Below are 21,708 nucleotides of genomic sequence, written 5' to 3' on the forward strand. Positions count from 1 at the left end.
AATGATAATAAAAATGGATACACTTGCTATTTAAACCCTTCCTGGTCCTACAATAGGTTAATTGATACAAACCCACCCCCCTAATCCTCAAATTGTCTGTGTGCAGATATCCATTGACAGACACTTATCCTGGCCTTTACCCAGCTGAGAGTTAATTTTACTAATGAAATCACCATAGTGATAAACTCAGCCCTGTTTCATGTAAACATAGACAACATGTGAGCCTATCTGTGATATGTGATTAAAGTTATTGTTAGGTCCCATCATAGGGTTGCCAGGTGTCCGGTATTTGACCGGACAATCCAGTATTTTCAGTTGCTGCCCGGTAATACGAGTACAAAAAAAAAGGACAAGCCTTTCTAAGACAGTTCTTTTTATTCATAATGATCTGCTACTCTAACAAGTTATGTCCCGACCCAAAGTCCCAGCTCCCATGCTCACAGAAGCACAGCACTTTGTTCCACTGACTTTTGGTTCCGCCGAGTAGTACGCTGCTGTTTATCCATCTAGGGTCAGAGATAAAGCTGGCTATTGGCAATTTGGCATGCCCGCGAGAGGAGTGAGTGACCTATATGTAAGGTAGGTCGTGTCATATTTAGCAGAGGGTGCGTGCATCCGTTCACTAGCACAGTGTAATGAAATACACCTCCTGGCTGAGCTGCCTTTAATCACTGAAAACTTACAGTCAGTGGCAAAGGGAACCTGAGTAGCACGGCGCTCCGCTTCTGAGCCTGGTGAGTGACATGTCAGTCATGTGAAGTTAGGAACTTAAGTAGCGCGGTGCTCCGCTTCTGAAGTTCTGAGCCTAATGACAATATGTCAATTGTCAATCATGTGATGCTGATACCTTGAGTAGCGCGGCACTCCTCTCTTGAGTCTGGATGGGAGTGTCAGTCACGTGATGCTCTAAAGTCACCTAGTTTAGCGCGGGTGCGGTGTTAAAAATCCTGCAAGGGAGTGAGTCACACAGCCTGGCTGAGACTATGAGAGAGGGACTCTTTAAACTTTTGCAGCCTGCCAGACTTTGGGAACAAGCCAGGGAGATCAAAAGCTGACACTTCCCTTCACCAATCGCCATGAGGTATTTGCACTTAAATAGTAAGAGGGTGACAACTATTGGTGTGGTCCGGTCCACGGCTTCATCCTTACTTGTGGGAATATTCTCTTCCCTAACAGGAAATGGCAAAGAGAGCACAGCAAAAGCTGCCCATATAGCTCCGCCTCTGGCTCCGCCCCCCAGTCATTCTCTTTGCCGCTCTGAACAAGTAGCATCTCCACGGGGATGGTAAAGAGTATGTGGTGTTAGTTGTAGTTTTTTATTCTTCTATCAAGAGTTTGTTATTTTAAAATAGTGCCGGTTTGTACTATTTACTCTACAACAGAAAGTGATGAAGAGTTCTGTTTAAAGAGGGGTATGATTTTAGCAGCAGTAACTAAAATCCATTGCTGTTCCCACGCAGGACTGTTGAGCCCAGAGAACTTCAGTTGGGGGGAACAGTTTGCAGACTTTTCTGCTCAAGGTATGACTAGTCCATTTTCTAACAAGACATAGTAATGCTAGAAGACTGTCATTTTCCCTTTTTGGGATCGGTAAGCCATTTTTCTTAGACTCATAACAGAATGAAGGCTTATTAATGGGCTATATACTGGTTGACACTATTGTGGGCTAAATCGATGGATTTATACAATATTTATATGACTTTTGGAGTGTTTTGGAACTTGAAAACACTTTGGGAACGTTTTTTATTCGCCTGGCAGTCTTTTAGACACCTATTCTAGTCAGGAAGGGCCTTTCACTCTGGTATGCAGAGGGAGGAGGCCTCATTTTCGCGCCTTAATGCAGGTTCATGTGAGAAGGTCCTGTGGCCATAAAAAATGATTCTGGAAGGCTTATTTCTGTGGCGAATAACCCCCAAGGAAAGGTAAAGCCGCAGCAAAGGCTGTGGCTGGGACTGTAGTGGGTTTAAACTGGTAAATTGAACAAATAGCTCCGGTTTGCTCATTTAAGGGGTTACAAAATTGAAATTTGGTGTGCAATACTTTCAAAGCATTAAGACACTAGGATGCAAATTTGGTAAGGATCGGATATTTCCTTCATAGTTTTTCACACATTCAGAAATAAAGTGTGCTCTGTTTAACATTTAAAGAGTCAGTAACGGTTTTGTTTAAAAACGGTTTTATTGCATTAATAGCCTGTATAAGCCTGTCTAACATGTCTGTACCTTCAGATAGAACATGTTCTGTATGTATGGAGGCCAAGGTGGTCTCCCCTTTAAATGTATGTGAAAATTGTGCCATGGCGTCCAAACAAAGTAAGGACAGTACTGTCACATTTAATAAGGTTGCCCAAGATGATTCTTCAAATGAAGGTAGTGGGGATAGTTCATAATCCTCTCCTTCTGTGTCAACACCAGCTATGCCCGCGCAGGCGACACCTAGTACATCTAGCGCACCAATGCTTGTTACTATGCAACAATTAATGGCAGTAATGGATAATTCTATAGCTAATCTTTTTTCCAAAATGCCAGCATTTGAAAGAAAGCGTGATTGCTCAGTTTTAAATACAGAGGATGAGCAAGGGTGCGCTGACGATAATTTATCTGTTATACCCTCACACCAGTCAGAATTGGCAGTGAGGGAGGGTCTGTCGGAGGGAGAAATTTCTGATTCAGGAAAAGTTTCTCAACAGGCAGAACCTGATATTGTGAAGTTTAAATTTAAGTTAGAACATCTCCGCGCCCTGCTTAAGGAGGTGCTAACTACTCTGGACGATTGTGACTCTTTGGTCATTCCAGAAAAATTGTGCAAAATGGACAAATTCCTTGAGGTCCCTGTGCACGCTGATTTCTTTTCGATACCCAAAAGGGTGGCGGACATAGTGACTAAGGAGTGGGAGAAGCCAGGTATACCTTTTGTCCCACCTCCTATATTTAAGAAATTGTTCCCCATTGTCGACCCCAGGAGGGACGCATGTCAAACAGTTCCTAAGGTTGAGGGGGCAGTTTCTACGTTGGCCAAACGCACAACTATTCCCATTGAGGACAGTTGTGCTTTCAAAGATCCTATGGATAAAAAATTGGAAGGTTTGCTTAAAAAGATATTTGTTCAGCAAGGTTTCCTCCTCCAACCAATTTCGTGCATTATTCCTGTCACAATGGCGGCGTCTTTTTGGTTTGAAGAACTAGAAAATTCGCTCAATAAGGAGACTCCATATGAGGAAGTCATGGACAGAATTCACGCACTAAAGTTGGCTAATTCCTTTATTTTAGATGCCGCTTTGCAATTGGCGAAATTAGCGGCAAAAAATTCAGGTTTTGCAATTGTGGCGTGCAGAGCGCTTTGGCTAAAATCTTGGTCGGCGGATGTGTCATCCAAGACAAAATTGCTTAATATTCCTTTCAAAGGTAAGACCCTTTTTGTGCCAGAATTGAAGGAAATTATTTCAGACATCACTGGGGGAAAGGGCCATGCCCTCCCACAGGATAGGCCTTTCAAGGCTAAGAACAAATCTAATTTTCGTTCCTTTCGCAACTTCAGGAACGGACCGTCTCCTAACTCTGCAGCCTCTAGACAAGAGGGTAACACTTCCCAGGCTAAGCCAGCATGGAAACCAATGCAAGGCTGGAACAAGGGTAAACAGGCCAAGAAGCCTGCTGCTGCTACCAAGACATCATGAAGGGGTAGCCCCCGATCCGGGACCGGATCTAGTAGGGGGCAGACTCTCTCTCTTTGCTCAGGCTTGGGCAAGAGATGTTCAGGATCCCTGGGCACTAGAAATAATCTCTCAGGGTTATCTTCTAGAATTCAAGGAACTTCCTCCAAGGGGAAGGTTCCACATGTCTCGCTTATCTTCAGACCAGATAAAGAGACAGGCATTCTTACATTGCGTAGGAGATCTATTAAAGATGGGAGTGATACAGCCAGTTCCAACAGTGGAACAAGGTCAGGGGTTTTACTCAAACCTGTTTGTAGTTCCCAAAAAAGAGGGAACTTTCAGACCAATTCTGAATTTAAAGATTCTAAACAAATTCCTCAGAGTTCCATCGTTCAAAATGGAAACCATTCGAACGATTTTACCAACAATCCAGGAGGGTCAATTCATGACTACCGTGGATTTAAAGGATGCATACCTACATATTTCTATCCACATAGATCATCATCAGTTCCTAAGGTTCGCCTTTCTGGACAAACATTACCAGTCCGTGGCTCTTCCGTTCGGTTTAGCCACTGCTCCCAGAATTTTCACAAAGGTGCTAGGGTCCCTTCTAGCGGTTCTAAGACCGAGGGGCATTGCAGTGGCACCTTACCTAGACGACATCCTAATACAAGCGTCGTCCCTTTCAAGATCAAGGGCTCATACAGACATTGTATTAGCTTTCCTCAGGTCTCACGGGTGGAAGGTGAATGTGGAAAAGAGTTCCCTGTCCCCGTCTACGAGAGTTCCTTTTCTGGGAACAATAATAGATTCTGTAGAAATGAAGATTTTTCTGACAGAGGTCAGAAAATTAAAGCTTCTAAAGGCTTGTCAAGTTCTTCAATCTTTTCCTCAGCCTTCCATAGCTCAGTGCATGGAAGTAATAGGTCTAATGGTGGCAGCAATGGACGTGGTTCCTTTTGCTCGAATTCATCTAAGACCATTGCAACTGTGCATGCTCAGACAGTGGAATGGGGATTATGCAGACTTGTCTCCCCAGATTCAAGTAGACCAGTTAACCAGAGACTCACTCTGTTGGTGGTTGACTCAGGATCACCTGTCTCAGGGAATGAGTTTCCGCAGACCAGAGTGGGTCATTGTCACGACCGACGCCAGTCTATTAGGCTGGGGCGCGGTCTGGGACTCCCTGAAAGCTCAGGGTCTATGGTCTCAGGAAGAGTCTCTTCTCCCGATAAACATCCTGGAACTGAGAGCGATATTCAATGCGCTCCGGGCTTGGCCTCAACTAGCGAAGGCCGGATTCATAAGATTTTAGTCGGACAACATGACGACTGTAGCTTACATCAATCATCAGGGAGGAACAAAGACTTCCTTGGCGATGAGAGAGGTATCCAAGATCATCAAATGGGCGGAGGATCACTCCTGCCATCTATCTGCAATTCACATCCCAGGAGTAGACAACTGGGAGGCGGATTATTTGAGTCGTCAGACTTTCCACCTGGAGGTCTTTGCCCAGTTAACTCAATTATGGGGCATTCCAGACATGGATCTGATGGCGTCTCGACAGAACTCCAAGGTTCCTAGATACGGATCCAGATCCAGGGACCCCAAGGCGACACTCGTGGATGCATTAGTGGCGCCTTGGTTGTTCAACCTAGCTTATGTGTTTCCACCGTTCCCTCTCCTTCCCAGGCTTGTAGCCAGGATCAAACAGGAGCAGGCCTCGTGATTCTAATAGCCCCTGCGTGGCCACGCAGGACTTGGTATGCAGACCTGGTGAATATGTCATCGGCTCCACCATGGAAGCTACCTTTGAGACAGGATCTTCTTGTACAAGGTCCATTCGAACATCCAAATCTAGTCTCTCTGCAGCTGACTGCTTGGAAATTGAACGCTTGATTTTATCTAAGCGTGGGTTTTCAGATTCAGTTATAGATACTCTGGTCCAAGCCAGAAAACCTGTGACTAGGAAAATTTACCATAAAATATGGAAAAAACATATCTGTTGGTGTGAATCCAAGGGATTTTCTTGGAGTAAAATTAAAATTCCTAAGATTCTTTCCTTTCTCCAAGAGGGTTTGGATAAAGGGTTGTCAGCGAGTTCTCTAAAAGGACAGATATCTGCTTTGTCTGTTTTGTTACACAAACGCCTGGCAGCAGTGCCAGATGTACAAGCTTTTGTACAGGCCTTAGTCAGAATCAAGCCTGTTTACAGACCCATGACTCCTCCATGGAGTCTAAATTTAGTTCTTTCAGTTCTTCAAGGGGTTCCGTTTGAACCTTTACATTCCATAGATATTAAGTTACTATCTTGGAAAGTTCTGTTTTTGGTTGCTATTTCTTCTGCTAGAAGAGTTTCTGAATTGTCTGCTTTGCAGTGTGATCCACCCTATCTGGTATTCCATGCAGATAAGGTTGTTTTGAGTACCAAACCTGGTTTTCTTCCAGAAGTGGTTTCCAACAGGAATATTAACCAGGAAATAGTTGTTCCTTCTCTGTGTCCGAATCCAGTTTCAAAGAAGGAACGTTTGTTACACAATTTAGATGTGGTCCGTGCTCTAAAATTCTATTTAGATGCAACAAAGGATTTCAGACAGACTTCATCTTTGTTTGTCGTTTATTCTGGTAAGAGAAGAGGACAGAAAGCTACTGCTACCTCTCTTTCTTTTTGGCTGAAAAGCATCATCCGATTGGCTTATGAGACTGCCGGACGGCAGCCTCCTGAACGAATTACAGCTCACTCTACTAGAGCTGTGGCTTCCACATGGGCCTTCAAGAGCGAGGCTTCTGTTGATCAGATATGTAAGGCAGCGACTTGGTCTTCTCTGCACACTTTTGCCAAATTTTACAAATTCGATACTTTTGCTTCTTCGGAGGCTATTTTTGGGAGAAAGGTTTTGCAAGCCGTGGGTGCCTTCCGTTTAGGTAACCTGACTTGTTCCCTCCCTTTATCCGTGTCCTAAAGCTTTGGTATTGGTTCCCACAAGTAAGGATGAAGCCGTGGACCGGACACACCAATGTAGGAGAAAACAGAATTTATGCTTACCTGATAAATTTCTTTCTCCTACGGTGTGTCCGTTCCACGGCCCGTCCTGGTTTTTTAGTCAGGTTTCAAATTTTTATTTTTGTACACTACAGTCACCACGGCACCCTATAGTTTCTCCTTTTTCTCCTAACCGTCGGTCGAATGACTGGGGGGCGGAGCCAGAGGGGGAGCAATATGGGCAGCTTTTGCTGTGCTCTCTTTGCCATTTCCTGTTAGGGAAGAGAATATTCCCACAAGTAAGGATGAAGCCGTGGACCGGACACACCGTAGGAGAAAGAAATTTATCAGGTAAGCATAAATTCTGTTTTTATATATTATGTAGCTGTATGTGAATTATAAATGTATATATAATTACTACCCCAAAGCAATTTGATGTACTGTATATATACACACACACAATGTATATACATGTGTGTGTGTGTGTGTGTGATTTTATATATATATATATATATATATATATATATACACACACACACACATCCTGCCTTTAGGAATTATGACCCTTGACACCAAGTTCTCAATATGCGAATGACAGTTTACCTGCCTACAGCAATAAACAAACAGTTTATTGTTGTAACCTGTTAATGACCTTAATAAGTGTTATATACACAATAAAAACAACCCTAATATTGATCGCGTGTGCCTTTTTTTTTTCTGCCATAAGACCCCCCCCCCCCCCCCACACACACACGCTATCTGCTGGCTGTCCGGTATTTTTTTTTTAAGGACAGCTGGCAACCCTAGTCCCATTCTTTATACAACACTAATAGATAGTGGATAATAAGTAGTAATGTATATTATAATGTGTTAAAAAAGTGTGAAACATCAGAGTCACTCCCTCTGTGTATGTGCAATACTTTGTAAATAAATCGCTAAACAACTTTATCTGTCTAGTGTATATATCTAATGAAGTGGTCACAGACGTTTGGATTGACGAGAGGATCCTAAATAATAAATATTGTATTACACTGAATAATCCTTTGTACAGACGTTACTAGGCCATACTAGTGCCTCTGTGTTTTTCTTCTCTACATATTAAAAAAAAATAAAAAAAAAATATATACATATACTGTGCATGTTTGTATGCACATACATGCTACAGCTTTAACCTAATAGCATTTTATATAAGTCTTTTTTCCTGCAGACAACAACTTCATAGGTTAGAGGAATGATATTACACTGTGAGAGGTAAGTCAATTGTTGTTCACATTTTCGTGGATCAGTGTCATACTGACCTGACATTTCAAACAGAAAGGTAATGCAAATCAGCCTGAGTGCTTCATTACAGTATCATTCAAATAAAAGATACTCCTGCAAGTCAGGGGACACTTTTGGAAATGTAATACAGAAGAAATGTGTTATCTCCTTTCCACACACCATGCAGACACCAGACATAAAAAAAACATAAATATATTTTTATGAATAATGCATAGGAATGTGCGGTTTATTTTTAAATCTTTGTGACTTTAAATATTTAGCCCAATATTACATTTGAAAATGAGAAATCGTTTCTGATGCCTATTACGACTTTTCAAGTGTAAAAAAATAAGTTATATGATAAGACTTGAGCGCTGTAGCAGCTGCATATGAACTGCATTGTCAGTTTATGAACATAGTGAAATTCAGCACTGCAGAGGCTTTAAATCCATCTAAATAGTCTTTGTAGACCAGAAGAACTCTGCAGAGTTTATCAATACATGGATGTACGTTTCTGTACATTTACTTTGTTGTACAGATCATCTATCTGTAACTTGCTTGTTTATTAAAGGGGTGTTCTAAAGCTAAAATGCATGCTCTAATTTGTTAATGATCCTAACAAACTATGGGCCAGATTACGAGTGGAGCGCTATTTTATCTCTCCTGCTCTCGTGCTAACTCAGCTAAAAGTACAGTTCAAAATTAAATCTTTTTGTTTGAGTGGCCTGAACTCTCTAAATACACTGTATAGAAGGGGCGGTGATACAAAGAGGGACTGCAGTGTGCACTGTTTGTCAGTTTAAGGCAATATTTCTAAATATTTTAATTTTATCATCAGATAATTGTAATAGAATTGCTTAAATGTTCAACGTACTGTAGTTTTCTTTCATGTAATTAACAAGAGTCCATGAGCTAGTGACGTATGGGATATACATTCCTACCAGGAGGGGCAAAGTTTCCCAAACCTTAAAATGCCTATAAATACACCCCTCACCACACCCACAAATCAGTTTTACAAACTTTGCCTCCAAGGGAGGTGGTGAAGTAAGTTTGTGCTAGATTCTACGTTGATATGCGCTCCGCAGCAAGTTGGAGCCCGGTTTTCCTCTCAGCGTGCAGTGAATGTCAGAGGGATGTGAAGAGAGTATTGCCTATTGAATGCAGTGATCTCCTTCTACGGGGTCTATTTCATAAGGTTCTCTGTTATCGGTCGTAGAGATTCATCTCTTACCTCCCTTTTCAGATCGACGATATACTCTTATATTTACCATTTCCTCTACTGATTCTCGTTTCAGTACTGGTTTGGCTTTCTACAAACATGTAGATGAGTGTCCTGGGGTAAGTAAGTCTTATTTTCTGTGACACTCTAAGCTATGGTTGGGCACTTTATTTATAAAGTTCTAAATATATGTATTCAAACATTTATTTGCCTTGACTCAGAATGTTCAACTTTCCTTATTTCCAGACAGTCAGTTTCATATTTGGGATTATGCATTGAATTATCATATTTTTTCTTACCTCAAAAATTTGACTTTTTTCCCTGTGGGCTGTTAGGCTCGCGGGGGCTGAAAATGCTTCATTTTATTGCGTCATTCTTGGCGCGGACTTTTTTGGCGCAAAAATTATTTTCCGTTTCCGGCGTCATACGTGTCGCCGGAAGTTGCGTCATTTTTTGACGTTATTTTGCGTCAAAGATGTCGGCGTTCCGGATGTGGCGTCATTTTTGGCGCCAAAAGCATTTAGGCGCCAAATAATGTGGGCGTCTTTTTTGGCGCTAAAAAATATGGGCGTCATTTTTGTCTCCACATTATTTAAGTCTCATTATTTATTGCTTCTGGTTGCTAGAAGCTTGTTCACTGGCATTTTTTTCCCATTCCTGAAACTGTCATTTAAGGAATTTGATCAATTTTGCTTTATATGTTGTTTTTTTCTTTTACATATTGCAAGATGTTCCACGTTGCAACTGAGTCAGAAGTTACTACAGGAAAATCACTGCACAGTGCTGGAGCTACCAAGCTAAGTCTGCTATAAACTTTTGGTATCTGTTTCTCCAGCTGTTATTTGTATTGCATGTCATGTCAAACTTATTAATGCAGATAAAATTTCCTTTAGTACTGTTACATTACCTGTTGCTGTCCATCAACATCTAATTTTCAGAGTGTTCCTGATAACATAAGAGAATTTATTTTTTAAATCCATTAAGAAGGCTATGTCTGTTATTTCTCCTTCTAGTATACATAAAAGTCTTTTAAAACTTCTCTTTTTTTCAGATGAATTTTTAAATGAACATCATCATTCTGATACTGATAATGGTTCTTCTGGTTCAGAGGTTTCTGTCTCAGAGGTTGATGCTGATAAATCTTTGTATTTGTTCAAGATGGAATTTATTCGTTCTTTACTTAAAGAAGTGTTATTTGCATTAGAAATAGAGGATACTGGTCCTCTTGATACTAAATGTAAACGTTTAAATAAGGTTTTTAAATCTCCTGTAGTTATTCCAGAAGTGTTTTATCTCCCTGATGCTATTTCTGAAGTAATTTCCAGGGAATGGAATAATTTGGGTAATTTATTTACTCCTTCTAGACGTTTAAGCAAATTATATCCTGTGCCATCTGACAGATTAGAGTTTGTTGGGACAAAAATCCCTAAGGTTATGGGGCTGTCTCTACTCCTGCTAATGTACTACTATTCCTATGGCAGATAGTACTTCATTTAAGGATCCTTTAGATAGGAAAATTGAATCCTTTCTAAGAAAAGCTTACTTATGTTCAGGTAATCTTCTTAGACCTGCTATATTTTTAGCGGATGTTGCTGCAGCTTCAACTTTTTGGTTAGATGCTTTAGCGCAACAAGTAACAGATCCTAATTTTATAGCATTATTATTATTCTATAACATGCTAATAATTTTATTGGTGATACCATCTTTTGATATCATTAGAGTTGATGTCAGGTATATGTCTCTAGCTATTTTAGCTAGAAAAGCTTTATGGATTAAACTTGGAATGCTGACATGTCTTCTAAGTCAACTTTGCTTTCCCTTTCTTTCCAGGGTAAATAATCATTTCGTTCCTTTCCTCACAACAAGGAACAAAAGCCTGATCCTTCATCCTCAGGAGCGGTATCAGTTTGGAAACTATTTCCAGTTTGGAATATATCCAAGCCTTATAGAATCCTATAGCCAGCTCTTAAGTACCTATGAAGGTGCGGCCCTTATTCCAGCTCAGCTGGTATGGGGCAGATTACGTTTTCTTCAAAGAAATTTGGATCAATTCCGTTCTTAATCTCTGGTTTCAGAAACATTGTTTCAGGAAGGTACAGAATTGGCTTCAAGTTAAGGCCTCCTGCTAAGAGATTCTTTTCTTTCCCGTGTCCCAATTGACACAGCAAGGCTCAGCATTTCTGAAATGTGTTTCAGATCTAGAGTTGGCTGGAGTATTTATGCCAGTTCCAGTTCTGGAACAGGGGCTGGGGTTTTATTTTATCTCTTCATTGTACCAAAGAAGGTCAATTCCTTCAGACCAGTTATGGATCTATCATTATTGAATCGTTATGTTAGGATACCAACATTCAAGATGGTTACTGTAGGTCTATCCTGCCTTTTGTTTAGCAAGGGCATTATATGTCTACAATAGATTTACAGGATGTGTATCTGCATATTCCGATTCATCCAGATCACTTTTAGTGTCTGAGATTCTCTTTTTAGACAAGCATTACCAGTTTTTTGGCTCTACTATTTGGTCTAGCCTCAGTTCCAAGAATTTTTTTCAAAGGTTCTCGGTGCCCTTCTTTCTGTAATCAGAGAATAGGGTTTTGGTATTTCCTTATTTGGACGATATCTTGGTACTTGCTCAGTCTTCTCATTTTCGAAGAATCTCATACGAATCGACTTGTGTTGTTTCTTCAAGTTCATGGTTGGAGGATCAATTTACCAATCAGTTTATTGATTCCTCAGACAAGGGTAACCTTTTTAGGTTTCTAGATAAATTCAGTGTCTATGACTCTGTCCTTGTCAGACAAGAGAAGTTTAACATTGATATCAGCTTGTCAAAACCTTCAGTCACAATCATTCCCTTTGGTAGCCTTATGCATGGAAATGTTGGATCTTAGGACTGCCGCATCAGATGCGATCTCCTTTGCTCGTTTTCACATGCGACCTCTTCAGCTCTGTATGCTGAACCAATGGTGCAGGGATTACTCAAAGATAACTCAATTAATATCTTTAAACCGATTTTACGACACTCTCTGACATGGTGGACAGATCACCATCGTTTAGTTCAGGGGGCTTCTTTGTTCTTCCGACCTGGACTATAATCTCAACAGATACGAGTCTTACAGGTTGGGGAGCTGTGTGGGGGTATCTGACGGCACAAGGGGTTTGGGAATCTCAGGAGGTGAGATTTCAGATCAATATTTTGGAACCCCGTGCAATTTTCAGAGCTCTTCAGTCTTGGCCTCTTCTGAAGAGAGAGTTGTTCATTGTTTTCAGATAAGACATTGTCACAACTGTGGCATACATCAATCATCAAGGAGGGACTCACAGTCCTCTGGCTATGAAAGAAGTATCTCGAATTTTGGTTTGGGCGGAATCCAGCTCCTGTCTAATCTCTGCGGTTTATATCCCAGGTATGGACAATTGGAAAGCGGATTATCTCAGTCGCCAAACGTTGCATCCGGGCGAATGGTCTCTTCACCCAGAGGTATTTCTTCAGATTGTTCAAATGTGGGAACTTCCAGAAATAGTTCTGATGGCTTCTCATCTAAACAAGAAACTTCCCAGGTATCTGTCCAGATCCCGGGATCCTCAGGCGGAGGCAGTGGATGCATTTTCACTTCCTTGGAAGTATCATCCTGCCTATATCTTTCCGCCTCTAGTTCTTCTTCCAAGAGTAATCTCCAAGATTCTGAAGGAATGCTCGTTTGTTCTGCTGGTAGCTCCGGCATGGCCTCACAGGTTTTGGTATGCGGATCTTGTCCGGATGGCCTCTTGCCAACCGTGGACTCTTCCGTTAAGACCAGACCTTTTGTCTCAAGGTCCTTTTTTTCCATCAGGATCTGAAATCCTTAAATTTAAAGGTATGGAGATTGAACGCTTGATTCTTGGTCAAAGAGGTTTCTCTGACTCTGTGATTAATACTATGTTATAGGCTCGTACATCTATATCCAGAGAGATATATTATAGAGTCTGGAAGACTTATATTTCTTGGTGTCTTTCTCATCATTTTTCTTGGCATTCTTTTAGAATACCGAGAATTTTACAATTTCTTCAGGATGGTTTGGATAAGGGTTTGTCCGCAAGTTCTTTGAAAGGACAAATCTCTGCTCTTTCTGTTCTTTTTCACAGAAAGATTGCTATTCTTCCTGATATTCATTGTTTTGTACAAGCTTTGGTTCGTATAAAACCTGTCATTAAGTCAATTTCTCCTCCTTGGAGTTTGAATTTGGTTCTGGGAGCTCTTCAAGCTCCTCCGTTTGAACCTATGCATTCATTGGACATTAAATTACTTTCTTGGAAAGTTTTGTTCCTTTTGGCCATCTCTTCTGCTAGAAGAATTTCTGAATTATCTGCTCTTTCGTGTGAGTCTCCTTTTCTGATTTTTCATCAGGATAAGGCGGTGTTGCGAACTTCTTTTGAATTTTTACCTAAAGTTGTGAATTCCAACAACATTAGTAGAGAAATTGTGGTTCCTTCATTATGTCCTAATCCTAAGAATTCTAAGGAGAAATCGTTGCATTCTTTGGATGTTGTTAGAGCTTTGAAATATTATGTTGAAGCTACGAAATCTTTCTGTAAGACTTCTAGTCTATTTGTTATCTTTTCCGGTTCTAGGAAAGGCCAGAAAGCTTCTGCCATTTCTTTGGCATCTTGGTTGAAATCCTTAATTCATCTTGCCTATGTTGAGTCGGGTAAAATTCCGCCTCAGAGAATTACAGCTCATTCTACTAGGTCAGTATCTACTTCCTGGGCGTTTAGGAATGAAGCTTCGGTTGACCAGATCTGCAAAGCAGCAACTTGGTCCTCTTTGCATACTTTTACTAAATTCTACCATTTTGATGTATTTTCTTCTTCTGAAGCAATTTTTGGTAGAAAAGTTCTTCAGGCAGCGGTTTCAGTTTGAATCTTCTGCTTAGGTTTTTCATTAAACTTTATTTTGGGTGTGGATTATTTTCAGCAGGAATTGGCTGTCTTTATTTTATCCCTCCCTCTCTAGTGACTCTTGTGTGGAAAGATCCACATCTTGGGTAGTCATTATCCCATACGTCACTAGCTCATGGACTCTTGTTAATTACATGAAAGAAAACATAATTTATGTAAGAACTTACCTGATAAATTCATTTCTTTCATATTAACAAGAGTCCATGAGGCCCACCCTTTTTTTGGGGTGGTTATGATTTTTTTGTATAAAGCACAATTATTCCAATTCCTTATTTTATATGCTTCGCACTTTTTTTCTTATCACCCCACTTCTTGGCTATTCGTTAAACTGATTTGTGGGTGTGGTGAGGGGTGTATTTATAGGCATTTTAAGGTTTGGGAAACTTTGCCCCTCCTGGTAGGAATGTATATCCCATACGTCACTAGCTCATGGACTCTTGTTAATATGAAAGAAATGAATTTATCAGGTAAGTTCTTACATAAATTATGTTTTTGTGACTTTGGTAAACATAGCAATATGAACTATCTTTCAAAGTGTTAAAGGGACATGAAACCCAAACAATTTATTTCAGATAGATCATACAATTAAAAAAAAAAATCAATTTACTTCTATTATTTAATTTGCTTTGTTCTTTTGGTAACCTTTGTTGAAAAGCACACCTAGGTATGTTTAGGGGCAGCAATGCACTACTGGGGGCTGACTGCTGGTTAGTGATTGCACATATATGCCTCTTGTCATTAGCTAACCAGATGTGTTTATCTAGCTCTCAGTATGTTATTGATGTTCTTTCAACAAAGGATACCAAGAGAATTAAGTAAATTTGATAATACATATTATTTGGAAAGTTGTATAAAAGTGTATGCATTACCTGAAATATTTAAAAAAAAATTGGGTTGCATGTTCTCTTAATTTACTATTACGTACAGTAAATTTGGCATCAAAATAACTATAAACAGCCTATCTTATACCTCCAGTAGAATAGCAAAATATCACAAAAGTGTGAGGTCTGGGTTAAAAAACAAAACGTGTGAGTGTCATGGCTGATATAGGATTTTCTAAGTTGCGTTTAAGAGTTTACAAAGAGGTAGAACAGTTTAATAAGCACATTCATCTAAAGACATACATGTACCTCCATGTTTTAGTTATTCATTTATTTTTTTAATTTTGTTTTCTGGAGAAAAAGGATTTTTGAAAAAATATTAAACAACAAAACCACAGAAATGTGATATAGTGCCTCTCTAATGAGCATTAACCCTACATTTGTGCACTCAAGTATTTCATATTTGCTTGTTTAATTTTTATATATATATATACGAGGGAACAGAAACAGTCCTTATTTCACTTTTTCCACCCACAGATATTTGAAAGAATTTTGTTTATATGGGCGATTCGCCATCCAGCCAGTGGATATGTTCAAGGCATTAATGATCTTGTCACACCTTTCTTTGTGGTCTTCGTTGGTGACTATATAGGTAAGTTAAGCAGAATTAATTACTGCAGTCTATGATTTTATTTCTACTTTTTAGGCATATCTGGACATTATGGGCTACTTTAATGCTGATATTGTGCTCCATCCTCAGCCCATTTTCCAAACTATTAATTTTCATTAATATTAGAGTAATATAGTTTTAAGGTGTAAATTTGAAGAAAATGTATATGTGTTTTCAGTGTAGACATATAATCAAATTTGCAAAAAGTTTAATACATATAAATAAATATATTTTTTTTAAATACTTGTGTAAAAAATAATTAAAGGGACATTTAAAGTATTTTTTTTTATCTATGGGTCATAAATTCCCCTTTAAAAAGTTAAATAGTACTTAAGTGCACTCTCAGGGACTTAAAAATAAGAAGAATATTATCCCCCAAATAAACTTTGACCTTTATTTTGAAATCCCTTAGAGTGCAGATTTTTTTTTATTGAGGTTTTATATTTCAAATGGCTGACTACAGCTTTTTGATGACATCTGTTTATCATATCCTTGTCATTCTAGTGTTTTGTTTAATGATAACTGCAAAATATATAGATAGCTACAAAAATCTCGCTCCCCAGTATCTCTTGGTTATGCTGCAGTAATGTCCACTAATGTTATCCTGCTTACAGCAGTGCCTGTTTTATTTAGTTTGTGCTGTACTGTTCATGTTGGACTTGTTAAAGGGTCATGAAACCCAAAATATTTCTTTCATGATTCAGGTAGAGAATACAATTTTAAACAACATTCCAATTTACTTCTATTATCTAATTTGCTTCATCCTTTAGATATACCTTGTTGAAGAAATAGCAATGCACATGGGTGAGCCAATAGCAAGAGGCATCTATGTGCAGTCACCAATCAGCAGCTACTGAGCATATCTAGATATGCTTTGCAACCAAGTATATCACGAGAATGAAGCAAATTAGATAACAGAAGTAAATTAGAAAACTGTTTAAAATAGCATGCTCTTTCTAAAGCATGAAAGAAAGTTTTGGGCTAGAATGTCCCTTTAATTAAAGGCAGAAGTAATATACAGATGATATTTCATTTCTGTTTTCCAGTTATTATAGTGTTCACAGTTTAGTTACAAATGCTGCATTGCCTATGAGTCCGGTGATTCATTTTAGAGCAACTTAACGAATCCATTGTACAGCTGGCACTGTAACTACTGAAGACAAATCCAAAATGCTTCTTACAGTATTTGATTTTCAAAGTTTTTGCTGAAATTGCTCTGCATTTATTCACCTTTCTCTGACTTCTAATGATTACACTTTAGTGTCATAATCTCAAATTTACTGTTAATAGAAAAGGGCAAGTTGTCCTCGCGTTGGGATTTACATGGAGACTTTTTTTTTCCCTTCTTGTTTCTGATGCTGATTTCATTGGAGGTCTATTCATTGCTTAGCAACTAATGAGAACAACTGCTGCTTACTCCCTAATCATCTCTTAAGTAGGGTAGAGGCCTACTCCTGAGAGTGCTTGCCGTTTTTGCCTTTTACTCCCTCATTTGACAGATAATGAAAATGTTCTTAATGATCCTAGAACAGTTGGATCTCTGTTGGAAGACTTTAGAGTTGTTAATTGAAATAAGAAGTTCAGCTGAGATGTGATTAGAGAATTGATATTCCATGTTAAATAGACCATTTAATTAATGTGGTAAATAAGTTTGTCTTAACTACTTTGCCAGCAACTTGCATTTTAGGACCCAAGTGACTATTAATGTGGTAGCATCTGTGTCAAGATCATAGGTGAACACAAATACGTATTTATCTTCCTAGGAAATACAGGGGAGGTCTGTTAAATCTGTGAAACATCTCTCAATTGTCATTCTGATACATTGTTTTAGTGACCATGTTTGCTGAGATTACAGATTTTGGGACAATGTTATTAGCCTTGATTTAACTGCAAATATAGAATCAATTTATTTTGTTCACGGGGTAAAATATTGTACTTTGATAACACTCTCTCTAGTGCATCAGCTTAGTGGGATGTTACTTTTTTTATAAGCTGCTAACATTGTAACATAATAGTTACGGTATTTCACCAAAATGTATTTTCTTAACACAATTTGACCATTGGTGGCTTTCATAGATTACACTAAAATGCACATGAAAATAACTTCCCTTTATATTTTTGTTAATTGATGTATTCAAACAACTTCAGTTAAAAATGTAAAGTGGGTTCTGCTTTCATACAGTGTTTAGTAAAACATGTTAAGGGACTTCTGCTTTCATACAGTATTCAGTTTATACATGCTAAGGGACAGCCACTTCCAGTTAAACATGTTAAGGGAATGATGCTTTGATACGTTATTCTGTAAAACATGTTACGGGACTGCTGATTTCATGCAGTATTCAGTTACACATGACAAGGGGCAGCTGCTTTCGTACATTATTCAGTTAACATGTTAAGGGACTGCTGCCTTCATACATTATTCCTTTAAACATGACAAGGGGCAGCTGCTTTCGTACATTATTCAGTTAACATGTTAAGGGACTGCTGCCTTCATACAGTATTCCTTTAAACATGACAAGGGGCAGCTGCTTTCGTACATTATTCAGTTAACATGTGAAGGGACTGCTGCCTTCATACAGTATTCCTTTAAACATGACAAGGGGCAGCTGCTTTCGTACATTATTCAGTTAACATGTGAAGGGACTGCTGCCTTCATACAGTATTCCTTTAAACATGACAAGGGGCAGCTGCTTTCGTACATTATTCAGTTAACATGTTAAGGGACTGCTGCCTTCATACATTATTCCTTTAAACATGACAAGGGGCAGCTGCTTTCGTACATTATTCAGTTAACATGTTAAGGGACTGCTGCCTTCATACAGTATTCCTTTAAACATGACAAGGGGCAACTGCTTTCGTACATTATTCAGTTAACATGTGAAGGGACTGCTGCCTTCATACAGTATTCCTTTAAACATGACAAGGGGCAGCTGCTTTCGTACATTATTCAGTTAACATGTTAAGGGACTGCTGCCTTCATACAGTATTCAGTTAAACATAACAAGGGACGGCTGCTTTCATACAGTATTCAGCTTAAACATTTTATGAGAATGCTGTTTTCATACAATATTCAGTAACACATGTTACTGGACTGCACCTCTCATACAGTATTTAGTTAAACATGTTACGGGACTGCTGCTGTCATACTATATTCATTTAAACATGACAAGGGACTTCTACTTTCATACAATATTTGGTTAAAGGTATATTCCAGCCAAAATTGGAAACCACATGGGTGCATTTTGGTATTGAACAAAAGCAATTTTGTAATATACATGCAGTAGCAAAAATGCTTCTTATAAAAGCTATAGCTTTTTCAAAAGTGTATTTAAGTATGCACCGTGCACCAGCATTTTAAACACAACACTTATTCGGAGAGCCTAAGGTGCTTGTACCATCTGGTAATGACTCAATTTTTTAATTGTTGACATGATACAAGCCCCACTGATGATCTGAGCAGCTGCAATATTTAATATGTGGGTGCAGTGACAATATCTAACTATGCTTCACATGCACATGCATAGAAAAATGTTAACTCTTTAACAGTGATAACTCTTACTAGAAGCATTTTTGCCAGTACATGTATATTGCAAATATGTTTCTATTCAAATATGTAATAAATCTATGTTCATTTACATTTTGACTGGAATGTCCCTTTAAACATTTTAAGACACAGCTGCTTTCATGCAGTATTCAGCGAAACATGTTAAAGGACTGCTGCTTTAATATAATATTCCGTTAACAATGTTAAGGGAGTTCTGCTTTCATACAGTATTCAGTTAAACATGACAAGGGACTTCTGCTTTCATAAAATATTTGGTTAAACATGTTAAAACACTGCCACTTTCATAAATTATTCAGTTGGAACAGCTGATTTCATACAGTATTTAGTTAAACATGTTAAGGAACTGCTGCTTTCATACTATATTACTAGGGCTTCTCTAGACGGCGTCAAATCTCCGGTATGCATGTGAAGTAGTGATATCTCTGGTTTGAGTGGGAGGACAATGTCTAATCTGTGAAGAATTCTAAAAAGTTTCCGCCAGAGTGGTTGGATCTTAGGACAGGACCACCATATATGTTATGAGGTCCCTAACTGCTCACAACCTCTCCAACACAGGGGGGATTGAGTGCCATATATCCTATGTAGGGTAGAAGGTGTGAAGTGCCATCGAACCAGAATTTTGTACTGCAGCTCCCAAAGATTAGCACAGTGTAGAAGTTTTTTAGTAACAGTAATATGTGTATGCCATGTATCGGTATCGGCTATGAAGCCTATCTCTCTTTCCCAGGCTCTATGTTGGGCTATTTTATGGTGTGTGGTAGGTTCAAGGAGGAGATTGTAGTTAAAAGACAGTGCATGCATCAGGCCTTTTCCTTGGGTCTATTTAGTCTCCCATTTCGATAGTGGCCTTAAGTTTTTCCGTGGATATTTCCATGAATTTAACCATGTGCGGAGACGAAAAGCCTTAAAAATATAAGCGGGGAGGATTTAAAATTTTGTACAGAACTGTGTATGAGTGAGCCATTGGTTATGGTCATAGAGGTCCATTGCCAAAATGGGGGCGAGACTTCGCGAAGACAAAAAATGTGAGTCCGGGAGGCAGTAGAGGGCACCGCTCATAGTAAGCGCAGGGGAAGGGTGTGGAGCTAAACCCAGGGTGTGTCTCGTCTGGCCCCAAAACTGGAGAGCATTCAAAATTATTGGGGATAAGTTAGCTAGCTTTTCTCTATAGTGAGGAGGGATCCACAAAAGATCGGATAAATTAAGTCCTAACGGGAAAATCGACAATTCTGCATCAAACCACCGAGGATGATCATCTGTAAGACTCCAGCAAAACAGGTGTGATAGTCTAGCTGTTGTATAGTATAGTATAATGTTGGGGAGGGCTAAGCCCCCATGTGTAAGCGGCCTCTGGAGTGTGGTTCTAGAAGTTCTGGGTCTATTATTTATCCATACATAAGCAGTAATGAGGCTTTGTAACTTATTTAACAGGGGTCTGGGGATGTTGTATGGGATACATCTAAACAGGTAAGTAAGTTTGGGGATAAAATACATCTTTATCGCAGCTATTCTGCCTGTCCATGAGTTCTCCCTGAACTCCCAAGAGGAAAGGAGGTTCCGAAATTCTGAGAGTCTGTCTGTAAAGTTTTTCGTAATTGTGGTTTCTAGGACAGGGCTTAAAAACGTGCCTAAGATCTTAATAGCATGCACATTCCATTGGAAGTGGTAGAGGTTCTGTAGGCGAGTTAGTTCCTGAGGGGAGATATTTAAATATAAGGCTAACATTTTATTGATGTTTAATTTGTAGTAGATTAGCTGACCAAAGCTTTTAAGTAGATCGAAAACAGTGGGCAGTGAGGTAATTGGGGAGGTGAGGAATAAAGTAATATCATCCGCATAAAGGGAAATGCTATGGGAAGAAGTTGCTAATTGTGCCCCGAGGATTTGGGGATTCAGTCTAATCGCTTGTGCTGAGGGTTCTATCACGAGTGCAAAAAGAAGGGGTGAGAGTGGGCAGCTTTGTCTGGTGCCATTGGTTATACGGAAGGGATCTGACCTAAATCCAACTCCCTTCACTCTGGCTGAAGGGGAACAGTATAGGGCCTGTACTGCCCGGATAAAAACGTCTGGGGTATTAAAAGTTTGCATCGTAATCCAAAGAAACTCCCACCTCACTCTGTCAAAGGCCTTCTTGGCATCTAAATACAGGGAAAGGAATGGGACCCGCCATGATCGACAAGATATCAAGAATCCATCTGGTGGCGTCTGGTCCTTCCCTCTGAGGAACAAATCCCACCTGGTCAGAATGGACCAGGGAGGGGATGACCCTTGAAAGCCGATTGGCAAGGATTTTAGCATATAGTTTTGTATCAAGAATAAGAAGGGATATAGGACGATAGCTACCGCATAGTTCAGGGGGTTTCCCTGGTTTTAAGATTGTGGTGATTGTAGCCTCCAAAAATTCTCCAGCAAGGGAACCCTTCTTCATTAGCTCTCTGAAAAATTTACAAAGAATCGGGGCTATTAGTGGTTGAAAGGACTTATAGAAGTGAGCTGTAAAACCGTCTGGGACAGGGGATTTACCTAGTTTCAAATCCTTTATAACATTTTGTATTTCTTCTATAGTGATAGAATCGGTTAGTATCGAAAAGCTATCTGGT

The 21,708-nt window shown here is 39.4% G+C and overlaps 1 protein-coding gene across 3 annotated transcripts in view; it reads left to right on the forward strand.

Annotated features, from left to right (window-relative positions):
- The window catches only part of TBC1D22A (TBC1 domain family member 22A), a 1,537,055-nt gene that overhangs the window by 743,801 nt on the left and 771,546 nt on the right, over positions 1-21,708 (forward strand). For all 3 annotated transcript variants that reach the window (XM_053716617.1, XM_053716618.1, XM_053716619.1), the window contains exon 8: positions 15,411-15,525. In XM_053716617.1, coding sequence (XP_053572592.1) covers positions 15,411-15,525 — 115 coding nt within the window. The remainder of the gene's footprint in view (positions 1-15,410; positions 15,526-21,708) is intronic.

The sequence above is a fragment of the Bombina bombina genome, chromosome 6 (genome assembly GCF_027579735.1).
Source record: "Bombina bombina isolate aBomBom1 chromosome 6, aBomBom1.pri, whole genome shotgun sequence".
Taxonomy (NCBI): domain Eukaryota; kingdom Metazoa; phylum Chordata; class Amphibia; order Anura; family Bombinatoridae; genus Bombina; species Bombina bombina.